Source organism: Melozone crissalis, unplaced genomic scaffold (genome assembly GCF_028551555.1).
Source record: "Melozone crissalis strain CALT ecotype California unplaced genomic scaffold, PUWL_Pcris_2 ptg000029l_1, whole genome shotgun sequence".
NCBI lineage: Eukaryota > Metazoa > Chordata > Aves > Passeriformes > Passerellidae > Melozone > Melozone crissalis.
Window position 1 is genome coordinate 10,742,962 of NW_026535807.1, and position 26,981 is coordinate 10,769,942.

General features: G+C 53.9%; 1 protein-coding gene across 1 annotated transcript in view; it reads right to left on the minus strand.

The window, feature by feature from the left end:
- Positions 1-26,981, minus strand: part of PLXNA1 (plexin A1) — a 111,953-nt gene that overhangs the window by 19,762 nt on the left and 65,210 nt on the right. The window contains exons 10-22 of the mRNA XM_054280706.1: positions 22,811-23,011; positions 14,733-14,829; positions 14,256-14,446; positions 10,156-10,307; positions 9,739-9,859; positions 9,272-9,408; positions 8,428-8,595; positions 7,463-7,556; positions 6,748-6,987; positions 6,447-6,590; positions 5,536-5,770; positions 4,036-4,178; positions 1,311-1,567 (exon numbers count right to left, since the gene is read on the minus strand). Of these exons, the coding sequence (XP_054136681.1) occupies positions 1,311-1,567; positions 4,036-4,178; positions 5,536-5,770; positions 6,447-6,590; positions 6,748-6,987; positions 7,463-7,556; positions 8,428-8,595; positions 9,272-9,408; positions 9,739-9,859; positions 10,156-10,307; positions 14,256-14,446; positions 14,733-14,829; positions 22,811-23,011 (2,180 nt within the window). The remainder of the gene's footprint in view (positions 1-1,310; positions 1,568-4,035; positions 4,179-5,535; positions 5,771-6,446; positions 6,591-6,747; positions 6,988-7,462; positions 7,557-8,427; positions 8,596-9,271; positions 9,409-9,738; positions 9,860-10,155; positions 10,308-14,255; positions 14,447-14,732; positions 14,830-22,810; positions 23,012-26,981) is intronic.

Genomic DNA, 26,981 nt, shown 5'->3' on the forward strand with positions numbered 1-26,981 from the left:
CTCCTCGTGATGCCTTTTATTTATATTTTATTGATTTACTTCAGGAGCTGGAAATGCATTCTAAATATTTCAGTGAAACCTGGTGTTATGGAGGAATGACTGGAAGAGAAGAGCCTAAGAATGCAGTCAGGGGACAGGGATGAGGAACAGTGGTTGGCACCTCTAAGACCCACCCCACTCCCAGACAGCCATCATCAGCACAACACACCCCCTCTGACACATGCTAATGAGATGCTTTGAGGCATTAAGGGCACCCTTGTAATGTAAATGAAGCAGAGAGAGTAAGAAAGCAACAAGATGGGCAACACGGATGTAACTGGGACCAGTCACATCTGGGTCTTCTCCAGGTGTTTTCCCAGAGCCAAGCCTACAAAACCTGACAGGTTTTGTCCAGCCTGGCCATGACACGAACATCAGTTTATCTTTGAAGGATGCCCTGGGTTTCTAGAGCCTTTCTGGTGACGTGCCTGCCCTGTGCCTCTCAGCCATCCTTGCATCTCTGCCGAAGGCTGGTGGCACCAGGCCGCTGGGTGTCAGCATGGGGAGGCACCACATGGCGTGCAAAGGGAGAAGATGGCACCAAGGGCCTCGAGCTGAACCAGTGGAGCTTATTAATAGTTTTTGTTCAGGACTTGGTGTATCTTTCAATATTCATCAGGCCGTGATGAAGGAGAGCTCAGAGCTATCGTTAAATATTGATGGGGCAGGCAGACTCACGGCAGGGCTTGGCAGGCTGCCTCCTGCTCGCACTTTCCCCAGCCCAGAGAGACTCCCAGCTCACAGAGATCTGAGTGACTTTCCCAGGAAAGCCCCCATGTGACTGGCAAGGCAGGTAAGCCCTGAGGAGACAGCAGGGAAGGGAGGACTCCTGCCTGCTGCCAGCCCATGCTGGCATCCACACAGCCACCAGGCAAGGTAAGAGCTGCCCCACATGCCAAGAGATGTGGGGGACCACCTGGTCACCTTCCCTTCTCCAGGTGACCTGCAGCAACCCACAACAGTGCCTGGCACTAGCATGCACCCTACCTGCACCAGCCTGGCAAGCACCTTGCTGTCTCCTTCCCAGGCAGCACGAGCCCACACAGGCCAAACTGGAGTGAGAACATCCCCCGGGTGCTCCTGAGCTGGCTGGGGCCAGGTAGCCCCACATCCCTCTCACACTTGCACACAGACAAGCAAGGAAATGTTTAACCACAGACTCAGTGCTCTGACTGCCACAGCCAACACCAAAGCCATCACTCGTGGCATCCCCAAAGGACACCAGCTCATGGCACTGTCCCACAGCTCCAGCCTCTCAGGGCAACACTCACCTCCGCAAAAGCAGCTTGGGGTGGTTCTTGCTCTCCAAGTTCTTCTCAATGAGGTCGGACAGGAGCTGTTTCAGCACCCCTGTGGCATACTCCATCTCACCCTGCAGCGCTGTCATGATGAGCGAGGCCACGTTGCCGCGGTCCCGCATGGAGAAGCTCCGCTGCGCCTCCAGAGTACGGATGAAGGTCAGCAAGAAGTGCTTCTTGTTCAGGAGCTGACCAAAGAGGGTCAAGGACTTCTCCACATTAGCCTGGACCTGCAAGGATAGAGCAAAGCTGAGAGACAGGAATGATAGGGATGATAGTGATGAGAAGGTGGCTAGACTGAACCACACCCTGAATTCACTCTCAATCCCACAAAATGAAATTATGAAAAAGGGTCAAGAAGCAGCTGGACTAGGTCTATCCCTATTACCAAGCTTCCCCTTTGGTGATCAGTCTCAGTTCCTCCACAAGAGTTATCTAGTTTGTAAAATCCCAGCATTAGGTTAACACAGTCTCAGGGCATCAATGTATATATATGTCTGTACAGACACACCCTTCCACACAAAGACTCTCTCCCACTTGTGTGCAGACACATAAACACATTTCCCTGCCGTAAACAAACACTCCTCCACTCCCAAGCACACACACAAATTATCATTTTCAATTTCAGCTAACAAGCAGCTCAATTCCCACCCAAGTCACTGAAACATGTGCTTTGGGTATTACACAGAAAGCAAATAAAGCCACAACCCCGAGCTCCACCGACAGCAAACCCGCCTGGTTTGTGGCGATGGATTTCAGATAGGGAAATAATAGCAGAGATCTGTCTCTGTCCCACTGCAGACACACCCTAAAAAGTCCCTGTACTCATGAGACATTTGAAATTGTGTTTCTGGCCATATTTGGCCATATAGGACCCAGCAGGGATTGGACTTGGATGCTTTCACACCTGCATTGCCATCAGCAGCCCAGCTCTGGCCAGCCCTGACCACATTTGTTATCAGAAACAAACATTTTTACAAGACTCCATTTTCCCATTAGAAAAGATGGTTTCCTCTGAATAAAAGCCTTCCTGTGACAAAACATCAGTCTTTTTCTTTAATTCCCCCTCTTGTCTTCCTGATTGGGAGAATAAGCATTAAATTTCGCTTCATGTCGGTATTTGGAGACAAAACAACACTTTTCATTTCAAAACACCAACTCAAAATGAAGAACAGAGTTTTGACATATCAAATCATTTCACTTCAATCAAAACTTTGGATTGGTGCTCAGTGAAATTCCTCACAATTGTAACTTCCCTCTCCAAAACACTATTTCCCGCTTTCTGCTTCCCACCAAGTCCTTGTCAATTCCAAGTCCCTGTGTTCAACTTGCTGATCATTAGCAGAAATAAATGAACAATACTGAGTTAAATATTTAATCAGGCTTAAATTCTCATAAAGCAGCCAGCCTGCCCCACAAGCCTGCAGAGGAAGGGAGCTGGTACCGGTGCTCACTGTGGATTAGCATGTGCGTGAGCAAGCTTCCTTCCGTCACTTGCAATAGCTAATGTTACACTCTGAGTAAAGAGACAAATAAAAGCAAACCTGATTAAATTATATGAAGCTTACACAACTCTAGTTGCTTTATTTAATCTCTTTTGGGGATTTTTTTTTTCCCCTTCGCAAATTTAACCCCTTGCTTCCCAGGCCAGGCTGAGCTGGTGTGCTCTCTCAGGCAGGATGTTTTGGGTTAGGAGCTGGAAATGGACAAAGTCCACCCAGCCCGCCACAGCAAATGCAAAATTCCTCCTCTGATACCCTTTTTGATACCCTTTCCACTTTCCCTCTTTAGGGAAATTCTTTAAGAGCAAGAGCAGAGGTGAGAGGAGAGCCAGGCATCTGCACAGACAGGAAGGGCTGTGCCCCAGGGAGACCTACACGCCTGCTTTGGCTCTGAGCATCCGGAAACCTGAGCTGCAAGGGGAAATCCATGGAAACAGGGTCCCCACCACCCTCCAGAGCCGGGATTAGGGGCTGGGGAAACAGAGCAGGCAGAGGGCCAGGGCCCACACTGTAGCCATGCTGGTGTACAACACCAGCACGTGCACTTGCAGTTGGTAAGAGCTTGTTGTGTTGTAATTAGTGACCGTGCATCTTGCACCAGGGCCAATTACTTCTCCTAAATACATTGTGAAGCCCACGTCGACATTAATTACTGTGCTGGGTCAGCAGTGAGGGGAAACGAAGGTCACCCCCCTCCTTCCTCTTGTAATCAAGAGTGGCCTCAGCAGCCCAGCACACGAGAGGCAATTGCTATGCAATTGCATGCACTAAATTATACAGAGGTGGGGAGGACAGGAGAAGAGAAGGAGTGGGTTTGGGGAGCAGAGGAAGGATGCCAAGGATGGGTTCTGCATGGGGAAATGGAGCCAAGCAAGCAGGCGATGTCAGACAACCCTGCTAAAAACAAGCGACCAGTCAGGCATCAAACAAACCCAATTGAATAAAGCAAGTGCTGTAGAAAATGACAGCAGCAATGATATTAATATAAATATTGATATTAATGTCAGAGAACGCAGTAACCATTTGGCAGCCAGTCCACATCCGCGCCGGCTGCCACGTGGAGAGATGCCCCACGCCGGGCCAGCATCCAACCAAAGCATCTCTCCAGCCCGGGGGCACAGGGGCTCGTGCAGGGGACTGTGCAGGGGCACATTCCCAGTGTGAAACACTGCAGAGACAGACAGACAGACCCACACCTCCATCTCTTTCAGCACAGGGTGGTCCTCTATCCCCGGGAAGAGAACCCGCATGGCGTAGGTGCGGTAATCCAGGAAGGGGATGCCAGCCCCATCCAGGTCGTTGGTCAGCTCGTTGATGTCTGTCTGCAGCTCAGCAAAGGCTAGGGAGGGAAAAGCAGAATTAAACAACACATCCTGGAGTCTCAGCACACAGCGTTGGCACTCAGCCCCTCATCACACCCCCAGCACCCCACGGGTGGACCCTCCCCAAGGCATGAATATTCTCAGCATTCCTCTTCCCGGCAGGCTGTGATTGCTGTCCCCATCTCACAGATGGAGAAACTGAGCTGCAGAGTGTGGGGATGACATTTCCGGAATAAATGAAGTGGCAGATTTGGGAACAGAACTGCCAGGTCCCAGGGGGGTCAAATCCCCCCTGCCCAGCACTTGCAGCCTCCCAGGGATGCTGGGGGCAGGGAGGAACAGCAAGGTTTGAACAAAAACAGAGCTTCTTGGGGAAAATGTTAGCCTAAATCACAAGATTGCCCTAATTTCTTTTTGACCTAAATACTACTTGAGAGAAGAGCTTGAACACACCCACCCCAGAACCTCCTGATCCCAGCAGAGGCAGCTGTGACTCCCAGGGGAACATGATCCAGGGGGGTCCTGAACCTTTAATTGCACCTACAGGGAAAAGCTGATGGGAGAAGAGTCCTGGAAATGCACCAGGGAAGGGAGTTGGGGTGGGGGGAGAAAACCTTCAGAAAAATCAAATTAACAGCACTTTAAAGGGAGCTGAAAGCCAGGCAGAGGACTGCAGGCTCGTCAGCCTGATGAGAAAAAACAAACCGTCAGCTTGAAAGGCGTGCTATCTTATCTGTAACTAGTGGGACTAGAAAAGAGAAAAGGCAGGGAAGAGATTGTGCCTTTTAATTAAAAGCAGATCCTTTTATCTGCCAGCTGTGGAAGACAAGACACCATCCCTTCCACCAGCTCCCTCCCCTCTCCCTGTCACCAGTGCCATCCACAGGCATGTGGAGGGATGGGGACTTAGGGGAGCAAAGGTTTGTCTTTCTTTCCCCTTTTTATTATCTTGTTTTCAGTGCCTGCTTCATTCACAGTGTCCGGGCTGCTTGTGGCTGTGGCTGGCAGGGTCAGGGCCTCTGGAGCCAGCTCAGGGGGATAATGGGCAATTAGGTTTTATCAGCAGTATCATACAAGGAATTCTGTCCAATTTCACAGCTTCTGTCTGTCACATAATGAGAGATCCACTGCCCACTCACAGGAAGCCTTCGCTACCCTGCTTGCTCTCTTTTCTTCCACTTGGAGAAACAGAGAAGAACTTCTTAACTGGAAAAATCCCCAAATCCCACCTAAAATGAGTTCACTGACAAAGCAGCTCTGCCCATTCCCATTCCCTCTCTGAAAGGCAGTAAGGAAAGGGTAGGAGCACGCTGAGCCTTGGAGCAGTAAGAAACACCCAAAGAGCCCCATGCTGATGGCAAAGGCATCCCTCACCCTCCTTGCACTCCAGGGCCACCCGGGACTCCAGGTTGTCCATCTGCAGCTGGAGCCGTTTCAGGGTGCGGTCGGCATCCCGGGACTTGCGCTTGTAGGCAATGAGGACGATGATGATGATGAGGAGGAGCAGGCCGCCGCCGCCGCCGATGCCGATGATGGCGGGCAGGGTGAGCAGGCTGTCCGAGTAGATCTGCAGCGTCCCCGGCGAGAACTCGAACCCTCCAGCCTTGATCTGCACCACAGCAGGGCAAAAATGGAGCTGCCGTCAGGGAACGTGTGCCACAGGGAGCCCTCCCGGCTGTGCCCACCGTGCTGGGAACTGGAGCACGACTCCCAGCCCAGGGCAAACACAGGCATGGCAGGAGCAGTGCGAGACGCTCCAATGGCACGCAGCACACACGCTGCCAGTGCACGTGGAGCAGGCACTGAGTTTGATGTCTCATTCAGACAACATTACAGTAACAGATGGGATGTAAAGCGAGTTTCCCCACGGATGGGGAGCCTGGGGAGGACTGTGCTGGGTCCCTTTTAACATGGCAGAGTCCTGGAGCGTGAGCACTGCTGCACTACAACCCCACAAACAAAGGAGCCTGCCTTGCAGCACGTGCCAGCACTGAGGGGGAGAGGTGGGAACCCCCCTGCCTTGCATCCAGCGCCAGCCAGGGCACAGTAACACCCAGCTGAGTGTGGGGGAGGGTGACAAAGTATTTGGCCTTACCAAACATGTGATTAGGAAGAGGGATGCCTAGGGAGCAGGAAGATGACTCCTGGGGAACGCTCTTGCACATACACCTATTATCTGGTCCTCATTCAAGGACGAGCACACAGCAGGGCTGGTGCTGGCATAAAGACTGACATTCTGAGACACACGAGGCACAGGGAGCAAAGGCACCAGTGTCAGCACTTACTGTGACTTTGTGCTGGCCAGTGAGGTTGGGGGACTCGCAGAGGAGCTGTGTCTCAGACACCGTGAGGGTGCAGGGAGTGTCTCCGATCAGCACCGTGTAGTTGAGGCGGGAGTTCCCAGCAGCTGGTGGGAGCAGGTTCCTGCCCTTTGAGGGAACAAGGAATGAGACTGTCAGTTCTCATGCAATGGGGAATGTTTAAAGAAACCCAACACAAGGCAAAATCTTTTCTCCAGAAGTGACAAAATGCCACCTCCACAGAGGGACATGTCCCTACCTCTGCCCCCAGGTGCAAACTCTTTACCTTGAGGATGAGGGGAGAGCTGGGCTTCAGCTCCAGCATCCCTGTGGGGCTGAGTGGCTCAAAGACAGGGTCTGGGTAGTAGACAAAATTGGTGGTGTTGATGATCAGCAGGGCCTGGACGTTATCCATGACAAAGCCGATCTCATCCGGGCGGTCGCCGAGCTCGGGAGGGCTCCGCACAGGGTTGTCAATGGAGGGAGCGTAGCACACCATGGTGGTGTCATTGTAGACAGTGCAGTTCTGCAGGAGGCACAGAACCAGGTCAGACACACTCCCAACAAGGTGGGCAGGATCAGACCCCACAAGGATCTCCTGAAAGCAGCGGCTCTGGACACAGGGTTCAGATTTGGAATCTCTTGCTCTGTTCTATCAACAGGCATCACATCCCACCCCAGGGCAGAGACAGACTCCTGTCTGCAATGGATGTGCAAGGAATGGCAAGCTGCAGATGGGCTCTTTCTGTCAATATCCTATAGGTGTCCCACAAACCTCCCACCAGTTCTGAATGCTGAGATCTCAACCCTCTCCTGAAAGCACCTGGCTAGAGGCCCTGCAGAGAGATTGGTGACTCTCTTTGGGGCAGGAGCCTCTGCACCTCAGCCTCTCCAGACCATCACATCTGAAGGGCAAAGGGTGCACTTTCTGCCCTGCATTTCACACAGACAATATCCCTCCTCTTTGTGCTCTGCCCGCAGCCCCAGCCAGCACCACTTACATTCTCCCTTTCAGAGCTGCAGTACTTGGCCCGGATCCTGGGCTCTTTGATGGTGGCCAGGTTGGTGCCAGTCACAGTCAGCAATGTCCCACCACTAGAGACATGGAGACAGTGGGTTAGGAAAGGCAGCTTGGCACTGGATCCCCAGTTCTAGGAAGGAAGGAGCCATCATCTCCAGCCAGATGCCCATCTGCCCCAGCCTGGGTGAGCCACCATGCCCCAGGTATCTCTTATCCCAGCCATATGTTGCATGGCTGGCAGAACCTGGCATGCATCAATGTACAATCATTTCAGCTGACCCAAGGGCCAAATAGAGATATAAAACCTGGTGATTAACACCGACATCCCACCCTGTGTGCAGGTTGAGGGTCCGAAGATGGCTCCCAAGCTAAAGTCAACTAAGCATTCCCAACAGGAAAGCATCCCAAGTACAAGCTCCTCTCTGCCACCTTTTCTCCACCTCAGAGGCAGTGGGCGACAGGAGAGGCTGAACTCTGCCAGTTTTCTCCATGATTTGGTGTTAAAAGCCGAGTGCTCCCAGGGACCTTGGCCATGCCTCTGGGGAGCTTGCTCCTCATCAACAGCCTGGGGAAGGTTTCCCTTGGCACTAGCTCTCAATGGATTCCTTCGTCTCCTCTCCAGCCAATTCAAGCCTTTTAGGAAAATATGTAAACATTTCAAAAAATCCCCCGATGGGAAATATTTTAATTTTATTTGCCGCCACCAAATGTCAAGCTGAAATTAAGCAGATCCAAAGCACTCTCTGCTCTTGCCCCCTGCCAGGCTGAGCACTGTAGGCCAGGAGTTAGCAGGGCCCTGGTGCCAAGCCATTGCTCACACTCCTCTTGCCACATCTCTGGAGTGCAGCCTGGCAGTTATCACAGCACTGAGATGTGCCCATCAGGAGCGGGAAATCCGTACGGGAAACAGTCTCCCATTCATCCCACAAGCTCCTTGCAATTCACCTGTTGATGCTCCATTCAGGATCAATCTTCTGGATGGTGGGGTCCTCTGTGTAGTTGTACTTCACCTCTGGGTTGCTCAGCTCTGCCCGGTTGATGTTGATGAGGATGGGGGAGCTGCCGGGGGTGTGCCCTGGGGGGGTCCTGCAGCGAATCTCACGGGCGCTTCTCCTGGGGCACAAACACACAACCTGTCAGTGCCAGGGCAGCCAGGGAGCCCCCTGCCCCAGCCCCTCTCCCCTTCTGAAACAGCTGGAACAGCTGGGGGTGAAGAGAGAAAGGAAGGAATAAAAAACTTCTCCTGGGGCAGAAATACACAACCTGTCAGTGCCTGGGCACGAGGGAGGCCAGGGCAGCAGAGAGCTCCCTGCCCCAGCCCCTCTCCCCTTCTGAAACAGCTGGGGGTGAAGAGAGAAAGGAGGGAAAAAAGAAAAAAAACCAAAAACCCAAGAAATGAAACAAAAGGCAGGCGGGAAAGACGGAGCAGCTCCTGAGCGTTCCCATCGTGCGGTGGCTGCAAACAGCAGCGATTAGGGCTGATAACCAGTAATTACCGCAGGAAAATATTTAAAGAGCCGCTCCATTATCATCCCTAATCTAAAAATTATCCACTTCATGCCTCAGGGCTTTGTGCTTTTAGAGAAAAATCTCTGTTCTTAGGGCTCTTCCTGCAGCCTCTGACACACAGATGTTTCAAGAGGAGACACCTTTGGCCACCCAGGGGGTTTGGCTCCCATGGTCTCTCCTGGCTTCCTAGCCCAGGCCTCTGGCTGCTGCCCTGTCTGGGGGTCCCACTGCCTCTGAAGGTGCCTGTTGCCCACCCCCCACCACCCTGTGTGCCCCTCACCATGAAAAAGCACAGGGCCGTCCCCCGATGGTCACGGAGACGTTGCTGCCAGCGTTGAGGTGGGTGCCTTCAATGGCAATCCAGGTGCCACCAGAGAGAGGGCCCCGGGCTGGGACAACACGGGAGAAAGTGGGCATCTGTCAAAGGAAAAGGGCAGGAGTCAGACAGGCTGGGAACTGAAATCCTTACCCAAGCAGCTTCAACCAGGTGACAGGGACACACAGGAGAGGACCTGGGAGACAGCATCAGTTCTAAAGCCTGGCAGTGCCAGCAGGACAGTGGGGAGGCAGAGCAGTGGCAGCCTTGGAGAAATTCAATCATCATTACTCAATGCCTGACCAGAGAACCCCTGCCTCCCCCTCAGGAAAATGATGGCAAATTTTCCTACTCAGCTAGAAAACCACCCAAAACCACCCAGCATCACCTCCCTTTCGAGATGACAGACCTGTCCCTGGCAGGGGGCTTACCACAAAGGTGAAGGTCTTGGGGGATATGGCCCGGTAGCTGGGCGTGCAGTCACGGATGCACACTTCTACCCGTGCCTCGTGCACCTTGCTCTGGCTGGCATCTCCGATTTCACACACAATCCTAAGAGATGAGAGCAAGAAACTCTCAGTGTCCTGGCACCAAGACACTCCCTGTGCAAAGCAAAGGTCTCAAGTGCCAGCAGTTCCATGAGAAACCAAGGTGGTGACAGTGCCAGCCCTCAGAGAAGCTTCCTCAAAGCCTTTGAGCTCTTCCCAGAGCAACCACAACCAGCAGGTACTTCCCTCCCAGTTCAGCTCTATGCCTTGTGCAGCCACAGGCAACATTTTAACACCATCAGTGCTGTCCCAACCCTCCTGAGGTGACCTGGAGCACGCCCACCCCTCAGCAGCACTTACTGCTCGGCGCTGATGTACTCGCTCTCGATGGGGATGCACGCCACCTTGCCCACTCGCACACCCGAGCGAACGTCCTCAAACTTCAGGCCCAGGTTCTCGCCAGTGATGGTCAGACGGGTCCCTCCTTGTCTGGGGCCGGTCTCAGGGAACAGCTAGGAGAGAGCATGGTCTGTCACCAGGATGCAGAGCCACAGGGACGCCTCATTGAGGCAGACTGCAGCCCAGGCAGCTGCAGGATGTGTGTCACAAGCAGCAAGGAGCAGACAGGTGATGAGAAATGCCAGCACATGTGTGAGCTGCCCACAGAGCAGGAAAGACCTCCCCAGTGACAGCTGTATCCACAATATCCCCCCAGGAACAAGCCAGGAGACATGAGAGATGTCCAAGCAGAGGGCTGGGATAGGGACACCTTCCTGCAGGCACAGCCATCTCCTGGGTGACAAGGACACAAGAGTTGAAGGAGACAGGGTAGCATCAGCTGAACCAGCAAGGAAGCCCTGGATGTGCCTGGCTTTTGGCCAGGTCCCAGGTGCCCAGGGATGAGATTCCCATGTCCAAGATGTCTTCAAAGGAGAAAGCATCTCCAACAGGTCCCTGCAGAGGTGAAATGGCAGGTGGGGGGAAATGTGTCTCTCTTCCCCAGCAAACCCTTTGCTGAGGCCAGTTGGGAAGGGAGGGGAGCTCAGCACAGGACCATGCCTCATTTCCCAGGATGATGCCCAATAAAGCAGACAGGTGTGGCCTGACAGACAGTGGCAGAATGAGGGATGAACAGAGGTGTGGGCCCTGTTCCAAGGTACGTGGGGACTCTGCCTCTAACCAAGCAATTACAGGCAGCTTTACATCAGTGTTTGCTGGCCCCGGGGTCAGCGCCCACCTGCAGCACTGACTGGGATGAATGGCAGAGCTGCATGCCCTGAGTGGGCCTGGGGACACAGCTGGGTACCAGTGACACAAAGACACTGCAGAGGAGGCAGCTGCAGGCAGCAGCAGAGGGAGAGGGGAATGCAGGCTGGGTCAGTCCAGGAAGAAATCCCAGCCTGACCCAGGGGAAGGGATGGTTCTATTGCAGGTGATGGCTCAGAGCAGCCTCTCCTCCCCTCTGGCACTGCCAGGCACCTCTGCCTGCACTAAGCCCAGCTCCTGGACAGGTTCAAGCCACGACCAAGCACGTGTAAGCTCTTTCCACTCTTGGCAAAGCTGGGCAGCTGTAGCCCTGGGGCCTGAGCCAGATGGATCCTCCTCCTCCTTGTGAAGGGCTCGTTCCTGAACATCATCTCCACAGCAAGGAAAAGCAGATGAGCTGAGGGTGGGAAATTTGCAGCAGTGGACACTGTCCCCATCATCAACCCTGATGGACTGCATGGAGCCAGGGGCTGTTTCTGCGCAGTCCCGCTACAGCCAATGCCTCTGGGGTTAACTTCTGTCCCTGAGCTGGTGACCTTCAGCACACACAAACTCACACAGGAGCACCCAGTCCCCTTGCACACAGGCATCCTGCAGGACGTGTCCCAGGCCAGCAGCAGAGCTAGGATTGGTGCTGAACCCTGGGTCATGCCGAGGCAGTCACAGCTCACTATTTACACAGCAACAAAACCCTCTGGGGCTGTGGGGAACCACTGTTTGCCTAAACCTTGTTCAGCCCCTGCCCAAGTCTGGGATTGGAGCTCATTCTAGCAGCTGCAGCCAGCAGCAGGTTGGGTCTTCCCCTCCAGAAAGCTCTGGTGGGAAGGCTGGCAGAAGAGGCTGTTTGTTTGGTGTTTCTAAATGAGTGTTAAAAGCTGCTCCTGCGTGTTCCAGCCTCCTCCTCCGCACCAGAACTGACAAGGGCCACGTGTTTGGGGAGGAAGGAGCCCAGGAACGAAATGACATTGTTGGCCACCCAGCACAGGGAGGTCACAGTCAAACAAGGTGTGTGGGAGGGGGGAGCTGCCAAGGAGAGCAATAGCTGCTCAACCCCCCTTTTCCCCTCTCCACCTCCGGACCCCTGGCCCCAACAAACAATGCTGCTTTTCTCCTAATTGGTTTCATAGGGTCCTTTTACATCAACAAGCAACCAGCTCCAGCGGGTACAAGCAGTTGGCTTGCTCTCAGCTCTGGTGGCCACAGCACAGCCAGGGGGTGCAGAGGCCAAGGGGAACCCCCTTCCCAAGGGAAAGGACATCACTCTGAGGGTCACAGTGAGCACTAGACAAGACGCCACAGGGGTTTGGAAGGGGCTGAACAATGGGGAAATGATTAAAGGGTGAAGTTCATCTCCCAGCCCAGCCCCACCACCATGAGGACACCTGCACTCTGCTGAGTTGGCCAGCAAGGAGCCTCCACCTCCTTATGAAACCACTCTAGGAGACTCTTCTCCCCCATTGCCCTGTGCTGCCCTCTCTGCACTAGGCTTTTCTCTGGACCACCTGCAAGCATGCCCACAGCCCAGGTGTGGGACTGGGGTACTAGGAGGCAGCAGGGAGCTTCAGGAGCAGCATCACACCCACAACCACGGCACATCCACACTGCCTGCCACCTCCCAGGCCATTGACGCAGAGCAGTGCCAAGGTCAAGCCCACCTGCTAACAGATCTGTTCCTGCTAGACCTGCAATTACTGTAAAATCTCATAATGATTCAGTTGGGGAGAGCTGTTACCATCAGCTCTGGACCAACTGCTGTGACCAATGCTGGGCACCATCAGCTGCTGGGAAGCTGCTGTAAGTGGTGTGTGTGTGTAAATGCCTGCAGCCCTGGTCACCTGAACACAAGAGGACCAGGGCACAGCCTACAGCGAGGCCATGACCTGCCCCACGGCATCCTCCACTCCCATCACCCCTAGGGGTCTGGATTTGGGGAGTTCAGCCTGAGCACAGTGGGAAGCTGACAGGGAGCCCTGCAGCACTACACACAACTTCCATGTAGGGATGCAGGCTCTGAGGCTCAATCCCACTTTTTCAGGAATAGATCCCTTCTCCTGCCAGCACTCCACCAGCCCCAGGCAACTCTGCAGGCAGCACTGCTCGCAGGCAGGGATGTGCCCAGCAGGGCTGTTCCCCTCTCTCTCCACATGGCTGCCACCCAGCACACTGCAGGGCCCATCCATGTGAGAGGCAGGCAGCACACACTGGGAAAAGCCAACCCTCTCATTTCCAGCCTCCATCAGATAAGGCGCTGAAACCCAAACAGATCAGATCCTGTGCTAAGACTCCAGTAATTAACACCTTCGAGGCCCGGCCAGCCGTGGGTTAGCAGAAGGTATCCAGCTGAAATACCCACCAGTCCCTCCTTGTGAACCTGGATCCCAGCCCAACAGGCATGTGAATATTAATATACACAATCCTAAAAGCAAAGGTCATAAAAGCTGTCAGGGAAATGGGATGGTGATGATGAACTACCAGCCCCAGTGCACATGGCAACACAAGAAGCAACCTAGAGCTTCCCTGGATCCCTCAGTCATGTGCAGGAAGGGTTGGAATTTTGGAAATGAGCCAAAAAGGCCAGTGCACGGGGGTGCCTTGGAAATGGAACTGGTGACAAAAAACACTCAGTTACTAAACACTGAGTTGTCACCATGTTCACAGAGGTCTTAGGATGAGGGAAGAGATGAGGATCTGACTCCATGTTTCACAAGGCTTGATTTATTATTTTATGATATATATATTATATTAAAACTATACTAAAAGAGTAGAAGAAAGGATTTCATCAGAAGGCTAGCTAAGAATAGAAAAAAAAAGAAAGAATAACAAAGGCTTGTGTCTCAGACAGAGAGTCTGAGCCAGCTGACTGTGATTGGCCATTAATTAGAAACAACTGCATGAGACCAATCACAGATCCACCTGTTGCATTCCACAGCAGCAGATAATCATTGTTTACATTTTTTTCCTGAGGCCTCTCAGCTTCTCAGGAGGAAAAATCCTAAGGAAAGGATTTTTCATAAAAGATGTCTGTGACACTGAGTAGATCTGGCTGCCGTGAGCTGCCCGGAGAGCCCCATCCCCATATCCCGTGAGGGTCCCTCGGCACAGGGTGTCCCACAAACCTTGGTGATTTTGGTGTGGGCACAGGATGTCCCACAAACCTTGGTGATTTTGGGGTGGGCACAGGGTGTGGCACGTACCTTGGTGATCTTGGGGTCGGTGCAGCGGCTGCTGCCGCTGCTGGCGTGCATCCAGCTGCTCTCGTAGGCCAGGCAGTGCTGGCGCAGCGAGCAGCGCCGCTCCGACACGCACCAGCCGCACTCGAAGCGCGGGTCGGCCTTGAGGCACAGCCCGCAGCTCTCCCGCAGCGCCGAGCACTTGTACAGGTGGGCTGCAAGGGAGGGAGGAAGGCAGGGTCAGCACGGCCCCCCAGCCCATGGGAAAAGGTTTGGGGAAAAGGCTGCTGATCTTGGCTGTTCCTACCAGCTCCCAGAGGGACTAATCCCCACGGGAAGGAGCCAGCAGCACGCTGGACTCAACACCACAGTGGAGTGCCTCCCAAAGGTCCTTGGGAAAAGCCTCTTGTTTAAAAACCCACCAAACATGGTGCAAGCTACGGTCCAGAGCCTGGAGGCTGAGGGGGCACTGGGCCAGGTCCCATCCCATCCCTCACTCACCCTGGATGTTCTGGGGGTTGTCAATGACAAAGTTCCCATTCCAGACCACAGACAAGTTGACGGGCAGGTCACTGATGTCATTCCCTTCGTAGAAATACTGCAGGAGGAAACAGAAGGAGGCAGAGCCTGTTAATTATTGAGACAAATGTCCTGGTGGTGAGGGGCATAGAGACACATACAGCCCCATTACATGGATGTCTCCCATCAGCCCAGAGGAGAGGGATGGGGTCCTGGCTGGGACTTGCTGGCTAGGGACAAACAGGTCTGACAGCCACTCATCAAAGCACCAGTTACAGCACATGAAACCAGTGGGCTGGACTGACAAAAAAAGATAAAACAGCAAAACAGTGGGTTTTTAAATAGACCCAAAGCCCATCAACTCAAAGGTCTAAAGCTGCTGCTGCTGAAAGAGGAAGAAACAGATGGTGCCTCTGCAGCACAGATGTACTTTTCCCCACAAGGCTCCCAAGCCCTTCCCCATGTCCTCCCCAGCCCAGGGATGCTCAGTTGGATATCTGGGATTATGGTCATCACTAGTGAAGCTCGGTGAGGACAGGCTGGGCACATCACAGGAGTGGATTCAGTAGAGTCGCCCCCAACAGCCGGTGGGAGGATGTCCCTCAGTCCCCTCAAGCCCCAACATCCATAACAAAATGACAAAGCTGTGGCCACATGGCTGTGGGTGGGACAGAGCTAAGGACCACTCCAGTGCCACACCAGCCCTCAGAAAGATCTCAGGAGAGAGCACACCACACCCTCAGATGCCCTACTCCCATCTCCACACTGTTTGGATACTGTCTGCTCTCCATTTCAGGACTGGAACTACCACCCTGAGTTTCCACATAGGAAGGTGACACCAGGGAATCCTACCCCCTCCCAGATTTAGGGGACCAAAACTCAGGCCCTTGGACCTGCTGCTGTCCAGACAAACCCACCTCCATTTCTCCTTCTGGCCTGGCCAGCACCTCCTCCCCACCCAGACCCCTCTCCCCTGCCTCAACAGCTGAGTCCCAGCCCCAGCAGCACCATCAGTATTCCCTGCAAAGCCCCTGCATGCAGCCAGAGAGGTTTAATCGATACAGAGGCAGGAAGGCATTTGGAACCATCCCTGACAGCTAATGACCTCCTTCGGCAAGAGATTCCCCGCTCCTCGCCTGAGAAAATGACAGGCGTGTCAGGAGAGATTAAATGAATGATTCATGGCTTGCTGGAGTTTGTTAGAGAGCAGTGGATGCACCAGCAGTAGTTCACCCACAGCCCTGCCACCACCTCCAGGCAGTGCCAGTGTCACCTTTCACAGCCCCAGGCTGTACCTGGAGGTGGCCCCAGCATCTCCCCCAGCCCTGCTGCCCCACACAGTGCCCCATCCTCTGCACAGGCTCTGTTCTACTCGACCCCTCCACAAGGGGCGGCCCATGAACAAGGCCAGCTGGAAAACAGCACTTCAGTCTTCTCACCTGACCATCAAAGCTGTGCTGAGTCTCTCCCAGACAGGCAGCATCACCAGCCCAGCATCAGACATGGCACCAAAATGGGGCACAAGCCCAGAGTGAGACCTGGCTACAGCAACACACCCCTCCCTCAGCACTACAGGGTGCCAATGAGAGCCAAGCCTGGTCCTCCATCACAGCTTTTTTTTGGTGATCCCTTGTCCATGAGCCACCCAACACAAACACAGGGTGTGGAGGACCCCGAAATGCAGCCCTCTCCAGGGAGGAAGGCTGCTGCTGGTCAGACAACACAACCAGCTGCAAACCCAAGAGCTCCACCACCACCTCCTGTCTACAGGCAGAGCTCCATCACTCCCAACACAACCCCCTGGACATGGCAGCTCTCATTGTGCTTGCTCAGATAACTTTCACCACATCTCCACCATGCACCATCCACCACCAGAGCCTCTCAGCAACATCCCTGTTACCAGGCCTCAGAAAATGAAGCCAGAACTTGGCTAGGAGTCCAGATCTGTTCACCTTGCCCTGTCCTACTCCCACCCAAGGATATCCTCAACAGAACCCCAACAAGGAGCTGGCCAGACCCATAGCAGTGAGCAGAGCCCACTCCCTGGCAGCAGGAGGGAGCACATGCTGGGGAGGGTGGTGGCAGTGCTGGAGCAGAATTTAGCTGTGACGAGCCACGTGGCAGCGTAAGTGAAATTGGCATTTTCAATTTGTACTCTGACATGTCTCATTTGGGGCCCTGGCATCTCGGGAAGGCATCCAGCCTGCAGCTGTCCAAAACATTTATTTGCATCTCTCTGCCCCGGCTGCTTTTGGAAATTAGTTCTTCTGGGAGGTGGGGTGGAAGAAGAAGAATAGGGGGAGAGGGACGGAGAACATTAACTCTTCATGCACCAGTCCTGAGACAGCAAGAGGCCAAGTGCATGAGAGACTGTCTCCCTCTGGGAAAGGGCACCGGACTGAGGATGCTGACTTTGCTGTGGCAGGGAGCTGGAGCAGACAGAGGGGAACAGCAGGAGCACAGGACTGTGTGAAGGGAATGGCAGACCAGGAGCTGCTGCCTCAGCTGGTGTTCAAAGTGTGGGATCACTAAGGGAACAAGGATATCAATGAACAATGTGTCCTCTGCATCTGCATGTCTGTCAGCAGCCTCTAACCTGCCCTGCAGTGACAGCAGTGGGTCTGTGGCTTGGATGCTGTTCCTGGTCCCTGTGGAACACTGGAGCTGGAGTCAGGACTTGGCTGTGCACGGGCAGGAGCTGCAGCTGCAGGGGCTCCAGGCTTGGCCTCCTGGGACTTGGAGATCCATCAGATCTAATTTCCAAAACATCTCGTATTTTGAAAGGTGTTTCTAAAGGGCCTCCTCACACTAGCCCTTGCCATACTGCAAGCACAAAAGTGGCCTCTCCACCCACAGCCAGGGAGGCAGCAGCAGCCAAGTGAAGCAGCAGCCACCTTCCAGCCCTGAAGGCCCTGGTGGGGATCAGGCACAGGATGCTTACCAATCTGTCCATCCTATGGGAAACAAAAAGGAGCTCACAGACAGCCAACAGGTTCCATCACGCTGGCTCCTCCCTGTTCAGAGCTAACATGGTGTTAAACACCCATTAAACACTTAACTGTTATTAACCTCCCAGTTAATCAATCCCAGTGGCTGGCAGCAGACTGGGATGAGCAGCAGCAGGGGAGTAGGCTGGGATGGGTGTGAGTGGGGGATGCACCTACCCAGGCAGTTCTGCTGTCAGACCATCTTCCACTCCACAAAGGTGCCCAGGACACCCAGCTGTGCCCAAGGATGATTTGGCTAGGAAACTGCTATGAGGACAAGCTATGGGAAAGGGATGTTTGCTCTGGGAGCAAAATGCAACAGGCACAGCCTGAGAGCAAACAAACAGTGCCCAAAAGCGATGTGGTCTGATGCAGCACAGCCCACAGAAGGGGACAGGAGAAAAGATGTCAAGTGAGTCAGCAACTGAGATGAGAACTGCCTGGCCCCTTACCTAACCCAGCCAGTCTCCCTGTCCCTCCCTGAAGAGCTTCCAAGGCAAATGTGGAAGAGAGGACAGAGGATGTTTCAGCCTCACCCACCTGGATACTGATCTTCCCAGCAAGGTCTCCTTCTGCAGAGATGCAGTTCAGGCAAGAGAACTCCTCACTAAGCCTTTCTCAGGGCTCTTTACCCAAAACTTATCTCAGGCATCTTCCCAAATAACAACCACCAACCTCACGTTCTTTTCACATCTCTGATTCTCACATCCACCCTGCCCCCGTGCAGGGAATGCCACCAGCCCTGCCAACAACAAGGGCTGTGGCTGTCACCTGCTGTGGAAGTCCCACTTTTGATTCTAGGAGGCCCACTGCTCACACACCCACCAGCTAACAGCAACAGGCACTGAGAGCTCCCAGCTTCCCTTGGGATGAGAGATTCAGCACTCTGAGAAGGCACCTCCAGGGAGCCACACAGGAGACACAGCTGCAGCTAGCAGGAAACACCCCAAATCTGTGGGCAGATTGCACTGAGATGCACTTTGGGATGCTGCTGCAAATGCCATGCCAACTGGACGAGGCACCAGCCCTTGCCATGCCAGGGGAGGCAGGGCAGCCCCAGAGCCATCACACCCTTCCCACAGGGCATCCATCCCACTGCAGCCACAGCCTGCCCAACCCATCCCCGGGGAAGGCAGCACAGGGGCTGCTCCTCTGCAGGCAAACCCACACATCCAAATTTCCTGTGCAGCCCCCCTCACTCCCACATGCACCATCCCCCTGGGCTGCATTTCTGGAGGAGAGCTCGGGCTGCAGCTGTGTCCTATTTTTCTGTACTTGATGACCTCAACTCCTTCCCCGCACTACGGGGACGGCAGTAATGTACATCGCGTCTCGCCAGGGCTCAACTGCAATTCATCATTATTTTATCTGCTGGAATTTAATTGGATCCTATCAAACTCTCCTGATACTCCCTTTTCACTTTAAACACTGCTGCAGGAAAGATAAATGTAGGCACCGCTAGGATGGAGAGCGCGGCTTTGTTGGCGAACGGAGCTGGGGCTGTGGGCTCCAATCCTGCTTCCCTCTCCATGGCTGGTTAATTAGAGATACATATAGTGGAGGTGTGCAGTGCTCAGAACAGGGCATGTGTGTATGATTTATGTTCCTCTATAAATATACCCTGGGCCGAGTAAAACACCGTCATCCGCACAACAGCACAACTTGACAGGAACGCTCAGCCTCTGGTTCTGCATCTCCTTTTTCTCTTTTCGCATGGATCTCCTTCTTTCTTCCCCTAACAGACACAAGCTCCTTCACCTGGACTCCTCTTGCCTCAAATCCAGCATGGTGTGACAACCTGAGACCCTGGGAATACACCAGAGCAACACCCAGGTTCTACAGCAACCAAAAAATACCCAGAAAACGCAAATCTGAGAGGTCTTACCTCACTCCCCAGCATCCACACTGGGGTACCACACATGTGCCCACCCTGCCAGCCCAGCTTCTCTGCACCCACACCACTGTGTCCCAGCAATAATTCTCACTCCAGAGGGAATATCCCAACCTGAGCTGAGCCAGAGGGCAGGAACCTCCCCAGCCACAGCAGAAACTGTGGGCAAGGTGGGCTCTCCATGCCAGGGGCACTGGTGAGAAAGGAACCAAAAGGGAGCCAGGGAGGTGGCACAGCTGCTCCTCACCACGTGGGGCTTTGGTTAAACAGAAAGGGAAATAACTGAGGCATGATGCTTAATTTAAAGTGCTGAGACAACAAGCTCATGAAAAGGAGATCAGGGGTTCTTCCTATTTATACATTTAAAGGGAAACAGCAGCTCTGGGGCTATTTCAGCCTTAAGAGGAACATTTTAGAGCGAAAAAGCCAAAGCCTTGACAGTGAGAAACACCTGTAGCCATTTTGCAAAGGCCAAGGCTAAATCAGATCAAGTCCAATGTTACAGGCATTAGTGCAGATTTGGGACTGTGGCACTTTTCAGCTGCAAAACTATTCCATTTCTGCAGCAATCAGGAGGATGAACTTTGTTGAGGGATGTCAAATGGGAAAGAATAGGCAGAGGCAAGGATATTTGGTGAATGAATCTCAGTGGCAACTTTATGCATTAAGACAGGTGACCATTTCTCCATCCTCTGCTGCAAAAAGAGACTGGGAAAGTCTGCCTCCAGAAGATTAAAAGCAATCAATTTGCAAAAATTAGTTTATTGGCAAAGATCTTCATTTTCTTAGTTAGGCTTGTCTTTCCTTTTTGCATCTTTACAATATATGTGGAAAACCATTAGGGTTGCTTTCCTCTGGAAGAGCAGAAAGAGACCAAAGTGAGGAGGCAGAAAATGTTCTTCCAGCTTGTTTATGGCCTGGGATGCTGGGGAATACCAGAGCTGGTCTCCCTTGAGTTTGCCAAAGATCTATTGGGTGTTTCAAACGATGTTTATAGCCAACACTCAGCCCTTAATGAATGGACTGCTGAATATTTAACCAAGATGTCCTTTCTTCAGAGTGCTAACAAGTCATTGGAGTTTGACAAGCACTAAAACAAAAGACAAAGAGTTTTAAGGGGCTTGACTTATTATGCCTTTCATTCACCAGTGATTCAGGAATGCATCCCTTATTCCACAGAGTATTTAACCTCTTGTTTAGATCCCACTGAACTCCTGGAAACACTGTGGGCTTAAATGCCTTTTGGCATCCATCCTTCTCTAGTTGGCTGGGAAGATGTCATCCTTTTCCTATTTCTCCACTTGCCAGTGCTCTCCACACCAAAATCCTAACCCAAAGGATGAAGTGCAATGGAAGAAGCATTGGGCCATGGCTGGGAGAGCCTGAAGCACTATCAAGCAGCCAGATGGACTGCAAAAAGGCATGAAGGAGACAAACACCACACAAGTGTGAATCTGAATCCCCCACACCATAATGCAGCCTGGCTCACTGCCCTCAAACATTAAAGCAGGCGAGCAGACCCTGAAAGTAAAGCAGCTTCTTTTAAGTCAAAACTCAGTTTTTCTCTTTGTGAAGCCACCCTGCACCCAAAAGCCGCATCTCCTGCCCCAGAGTGCAGCCCATGGAGCTGCTGCTACCTGTTCCCCATGCACCTCACAACACCACACACATGCCCTTCTGACAATTTGTCCTGTTTTCACAGCATCCCTGACAATTTCCAGGTCAAACATCCACCACTGTCAGCCCAGGAAAAGGTGCTGGTTACAGCTGTCCTATCCCTCTGGAGAAGGGCTGCTGAGGCCATGCAACCCTGGCAGCCACAGCATCCCTTGGGAAACACAGGGAATGCATTGTGCTTCACTCTCCCCCCTGCTTGACAAGTTCAAACATAGTGGGGAGAAATGAGTCCACACCGTTCAGAGCCTCTCTGCAAGCTCCACCTCTGTTATGTAAAGGCTCCCCTGTGGCTCAGGCACCTCTCCCCAGCAGCCCCAGGAGCCATCAGGCTGCTGCTGTCAGCACTGTGCAGCCACAGCGCTTCCCCACAGGGAGCATCCTGCAGCACACGTGTCCCAGACTGCTCTGGAACAAACTCAGCCAAACCCCACACTACAGAACTGGGCAGGAGGCAGCTCCAGGCAGGGGAGAGCTGGCAGGGGGCTGGACTGGCTGCACAGCATCCCCCAGGGCTGCTGCCCAGGGCAGGACCAATGGCTCAGGATGCTCCTGTCCAAAGGCTCTGCAGCCCTGGGATCGCTGGAGGAGGGAGGGAGCCAGTGCTCATCTTCAGTGGTTTCTAAATGTCACTTGTGCCACCAAAGAGAGCAGGGATCAGCACTGGTGTTAGGCTGCAAATGAGCTTTCACAGTAGGAGAGATGAAAAACAAATTTTAAAAGGATTAAACGGGCGAGCAAAGGGAGGGGCTGGGTGCATCTGGATGAGGGCAGGTCTGTGTAGAGCACAGCAGGCAGCTGAGGAGCTGAGCAATGGCAGCTCCCAGTGGGGCTATTAGCACCCAGAGTGGCTTTGTGCATGGGCTAGTGCTCAGTGAGAGGCACACACACAGCTGACCCAGGGCTGCTAAACCCACTTAGGGGATAAGGTGCCTGGAGAGGGCAGAGATGCCTGCAGGAGACAGCTGAAGTGACAGGGGGCAAGGACACAGAAGCAGGGAGCGATGCAGGGAGCATGGGACGGAGGGCAGGCAGGCAGGGGAAGGAGGCAGCTGCTGGTCAGATCAGGGATGGAGCCAGGGATGGACAGAGGCTGCAGAGGAGGAGGGGAAGCACTTGCAGGGCTGGCAGGCACAGCTGCATGTGGAGGGTTCCACGTGTGCAATGGGACACAGAGGTGTTACCTCTGTCCTGCCTGTAAAATGGGACAGCTTGGTCTCCAGCACATCCAGGCCCAGCCGGCTCCAGCCCAGACAACTTTCTTCAGCTTTGCAAACCCAAGTGCTCCCTAAATCCTGGTGGCTTCAGCACTGATCCTATCTGGAACAACCCCAAGCAGCCTCCCAGTGCACCTGGGGGTAGTGTCAGGGAGCCCCCTCACACCCCACAACAACACAAGCCCTGTACCTGCCACGAGAGAGCAAAACTGCCCGTGCAACGAGCTGGGGCAGCAGGAAGGAGCAGCCCACAGGCAGGGCCCACAGCAGGGAGGGCTGGTGCCCACTCACCGAGGTGTTCTGGCACTGGATGCTGGTGCTGTTGAAGCGCAGGGCGGTGACGCGCGTGGTGCTGCCCGGGATGTGGAAGATGCACTCGTAGTTGCGCTGCCCCGACTGCGGCTGCGGCAGGTTCTTGGCCGTCAGCGTGATGGGCTTCACCACACCCACGGGGATGTAGATCTGCGTGGAAGGCAGGATCTGAGGGCAGTCCTGCAAGGGGAACAAGAGGCAGATGATGAGATGGGAACACTGTACAGCCTCCCCCAGCACTGCTGTGACCCTCTCCTGGCTGGCAGGCTTGGCAATGCACTGCAAAAACACCACCCTGAGCACATGCTTGAGAAAATCCTCATGTGCAGCAACCCCAAACCAGCATCCTACACCTGCTCTGCCCAAAGCTTTGAAGACAGAAAAGAACAGCACAAAGGAACCTGGTGGCAGGGCAGTAGAGTGTTCTCTACAGCTCAGGTTGATTTGGGTGGGAGGTGGGGAGAGGATCCATCTCTGGAATCTGTAACCTGCCGCTGCAACAGCAACACGTGTTTGGGCCAACTGGTAACAACATGGACTTCAATGCCACCATTGCAGCCAGTAGGTTTCAGAGTCAATGCCCACCGGACTGTGCACTGTCAAGCTACCTGTTCAGCCCCTCTGCTTCCCTTACAGCCTCCATCCTTCCCTCATTAGCAGATCGAAAAGCCTTTTCCCTCTTTGACACAGCAATGTGCTCCTCCAGTGTGGCAGAGAACCTGCTCTGCAGCAAATTTTGCTGCTGCTGCTTCTATTTGCACCAGCTCAAAGCAGTGTCACCCCACTCAGCCTGGCTGCAGGCTGCCCAGCACACAGTGACTCCAGCCAGGGGATGCTGCTGAGTCTGAGCTGGGGAGGAAAGCAAGGAAAGCACCTCCCTGCCAGCCCCTGGGGAAGGAGACATTGGGAGGGCAAAGCACTCCACTTTTAATAGTCACGGGCTCCCAGCTGCTCCAGGGGAGCTGGTGACTCTGGTGTGCAAAGCACAGGGGAGCAGAAGGGAGCAAAAATAAATGAGCTCAGGCAGCAAAACAGCTCTGCAGCCCTGGCGGGTAACACTTCTGCAACAACAGCCTGATGCAATCCCACACCGACTTTGCTGAGCTGGGCACAGGTCTCACACCTACAGCAGCTACTCTTGGGAGTGCTGCCCTGAAATAACATCAGAGGGAATAACATGTGAGCTGCCTTAGAAACAGAAATGCAGAGGACACAGCCACTTTGCTCTCACAAAGCTCCCCATGGCCTCAGTGTGGCTGCAGGGGCAGCTCTGGCCCCAAGGCCACCAGCAGCCATGTGTGACCAAGGCTGCCCAGCTGCCTCCTGCCATCCTGCAGCCAGCCAGGCTGAGCCTTGCAAAGTGCCAGCCTTTATCTCAGCCAGGATGATTAATTAACTCTCAAACAATGCAGAGAAAAGAAAAAGAAATTGTTTCATTTAGCTAATCTTGACAGAAAAACCTAACCACTTTTACTCTTTGGGGTTTCTGTTCTTCACAAGTCTGTATTCCCCAAAAGCACAGTTTTCAAGGGGAGAAGGGGAGAAACTTTTTATCTCCAAAACACACTAAACAAAATAAAAGCTGAGAGGATCAGTAGTGTTAGCCCCAACCAGAGATGGCAACAGGGCTGGGGCAGTCTGGGGACACTGGGCACTGCTCTGTCACCTCCCTGCTCTGTATCACAGCTGCCACTCTGCAAAGTGGGGCTTCAGTTCCCCTCCACTTCCAGAACCAGCTCAACTCACAGTGGGGACACACCTCATGCCTGTTGCCATTTCCATGGAGTGTCCCCATGACTCCAGGGTGGTTTTTCCCCATGAGTTCCCAGCTTGGAAGTGCTGTCAGAGGAAGAAGCCCCTGCCTGCTTGATCTCCCCCACACTGCAGGGGGACCTCATGGGTGGCAGGAGCCTTTCCCATGGGGCACACTCACACTTGGCAAGTATTAACCCCTGCCTCACACTCCAACACTCTCCTATCTCCTCCTTTTTCAGTAATTATTGCTGCAGCCCATCTGGGGTGGTGGGTAAGTCCCTGCCCCCAGGCTGGGCTCACCATGGCTGTGTGCAGGCATGCCCAGGGAGCACAGCAGGCACGGGTGTCCCTCTCCCCACACAGGCAGGGAGGGCTCATTCTGCTCATTCCCAGTTTGAGCCCAATCCCCCCATGATGTCACAGGCCCCACATCTGCCAGCAGAAGTGTCTCATCCAGCAAAAATGTCGGGCTGTGCCCAAACAGGAAGCACCTGGTGCTAGTGGGCGCCCAGGGTGCCCGGAGGGGTGGGGGTACAAGGACAACTCATTTCCCCTATGAGCGAGTCCAACTGCTGACACAACTCGGTCTGGCACTGCCCAGGGCCTGCATCCCTTGGGAGCACTCTGCACAGCCCACAGAGCTCTGTGTCCTGCCAAGAACAGCCCCTGCCAGCAGAGCCCCAGGCCCCAGGAGGGGGCAGCTATGAAGGCATGGGATAAGCAGAAAGGCAAAGGCCCCAGCTCACACAAACTCCCAAACATCACATATCAGATTTTCTCCATTAAAACCATTTTTCTAGCTGGATAAGAACATGACTTGGATGTCCAGGTTTGTCTGGAGAGGTGAGAGCTTTGGGATCACACTGCAAATGCTGCCATTTGGGTTTTCTCTGGCAGCTCCCAGCTCCAGAGGAGCTGTGCATCAGCAGAGAGGGGATGAAGGCAGTCTGGGACTGGGCCTGACCCCAGCTTTGAGGCTCCTTCACAAAGTCCTCAGCCATTCCCAGTGATGGGGAGTGAAGAACAAACACTGAACCTCCCTAATCTGAACCAACACACCTGTTCCCCACAGCAGGAGCCTTTCACGCTCCACAGCAGCTCTGCATCAGCAGGGGCTGTCTCAGAGGAGCAGCCTTCTGGGACGAGAAATGACCAGCAGCCTGTGCTGCTTCATCACCTCTTCCCCAGCCCTGCACCCCCCAGCAAAGCCACAGATCTCCAGAGTTCAGGCTTTAAAGCTACCACAGCCAGGGGACAGGGACATCCTGCCTGCTGTCACCATTTCCAGGCACATTTATGTGAGTGGTGGCTCCTACCCTTGCCCATTCCAGCCCTGCCACCCCCAGAAATCCAGACAGGCATTCCTGGCATGCCCAGGTCAGAGTGCCATGGATCACTCTGTTTTCCTACAAAACAACCACTTTCCTACCCAGGAAATTGTGGTGAACCACCCATGGGAAGGAGCAGAGACAGTTACCCTCTGTCCCTGCATTTCCTGACCAGTGCCCACCACACATCCAGCCAACACAGACAGACCAAATCCTGCTTAAAATAACCTTCCTGAGAGAGGAATGGGCTGGATGCCTACCATTAACTCGTCTGGTGGTGCCATGGGGCTGGCAATGAGCCCCCCCACCCACCACACCACCCTGCTGGGGACCAGGATGGCCAGGGATGGGGACAGGATGTCTCATCCCAGCCTGGTCACAGAGCCCACAGCTGCAGCTGCTCTGAGGGTGCCTCACCATCCCTGCTGGGAACTGCTGAGGCCACGCCAATGTGCAAACAGGCTGAGCCAGGCCATCCAAACCTCAAAGCAGGCACTGGTCCGTTTCCCAGGGTGGCCAAAAGGTCTGCTGGGGGACAGCCTGCTCCCACTGGGCAGTGACACAAGCTCCTGAGCAGGCAGCCTGTGGAGAGCTGCACACATCCCAAGGGCACCCCCACTGTGGGGAACAGCCAGAGGCTCTGGGGTTCACCTGGCAGGAGGGGGGCAGATCCCATGGTGGGAATGGGCAGATGAGAACTGCTGTGTTCCAGAGTTCTGGACACCACGTGCTGCATTTGCAGGAGCAATGCCAGGGCTGGCTGGCTGGCTGGAGTGTGACCTCAGGAGCAGGCTTTGGGGATGCCTGAGATAGGCACATTGCTCACTGCATTTCTTCACAGCACAAGCCAGGAGAAAACAACTTTTCCCAGCTTTCCCCTGGAAGCAGCAGGACCCATCCCACTGGGGCCATGTACAGTCAGTGGGAAACCCAGATAAGTTAACTGGAGCCCCCTTCCAGAACAGAGACAGAGTTTCCTTCCCACAACTCTCCCTTCAGGATCCAAATCAGCATTTACTGTAGAGCCAGCAGTGCCTTGCAGACCTCCATACCCAAGCCAAGCAGCC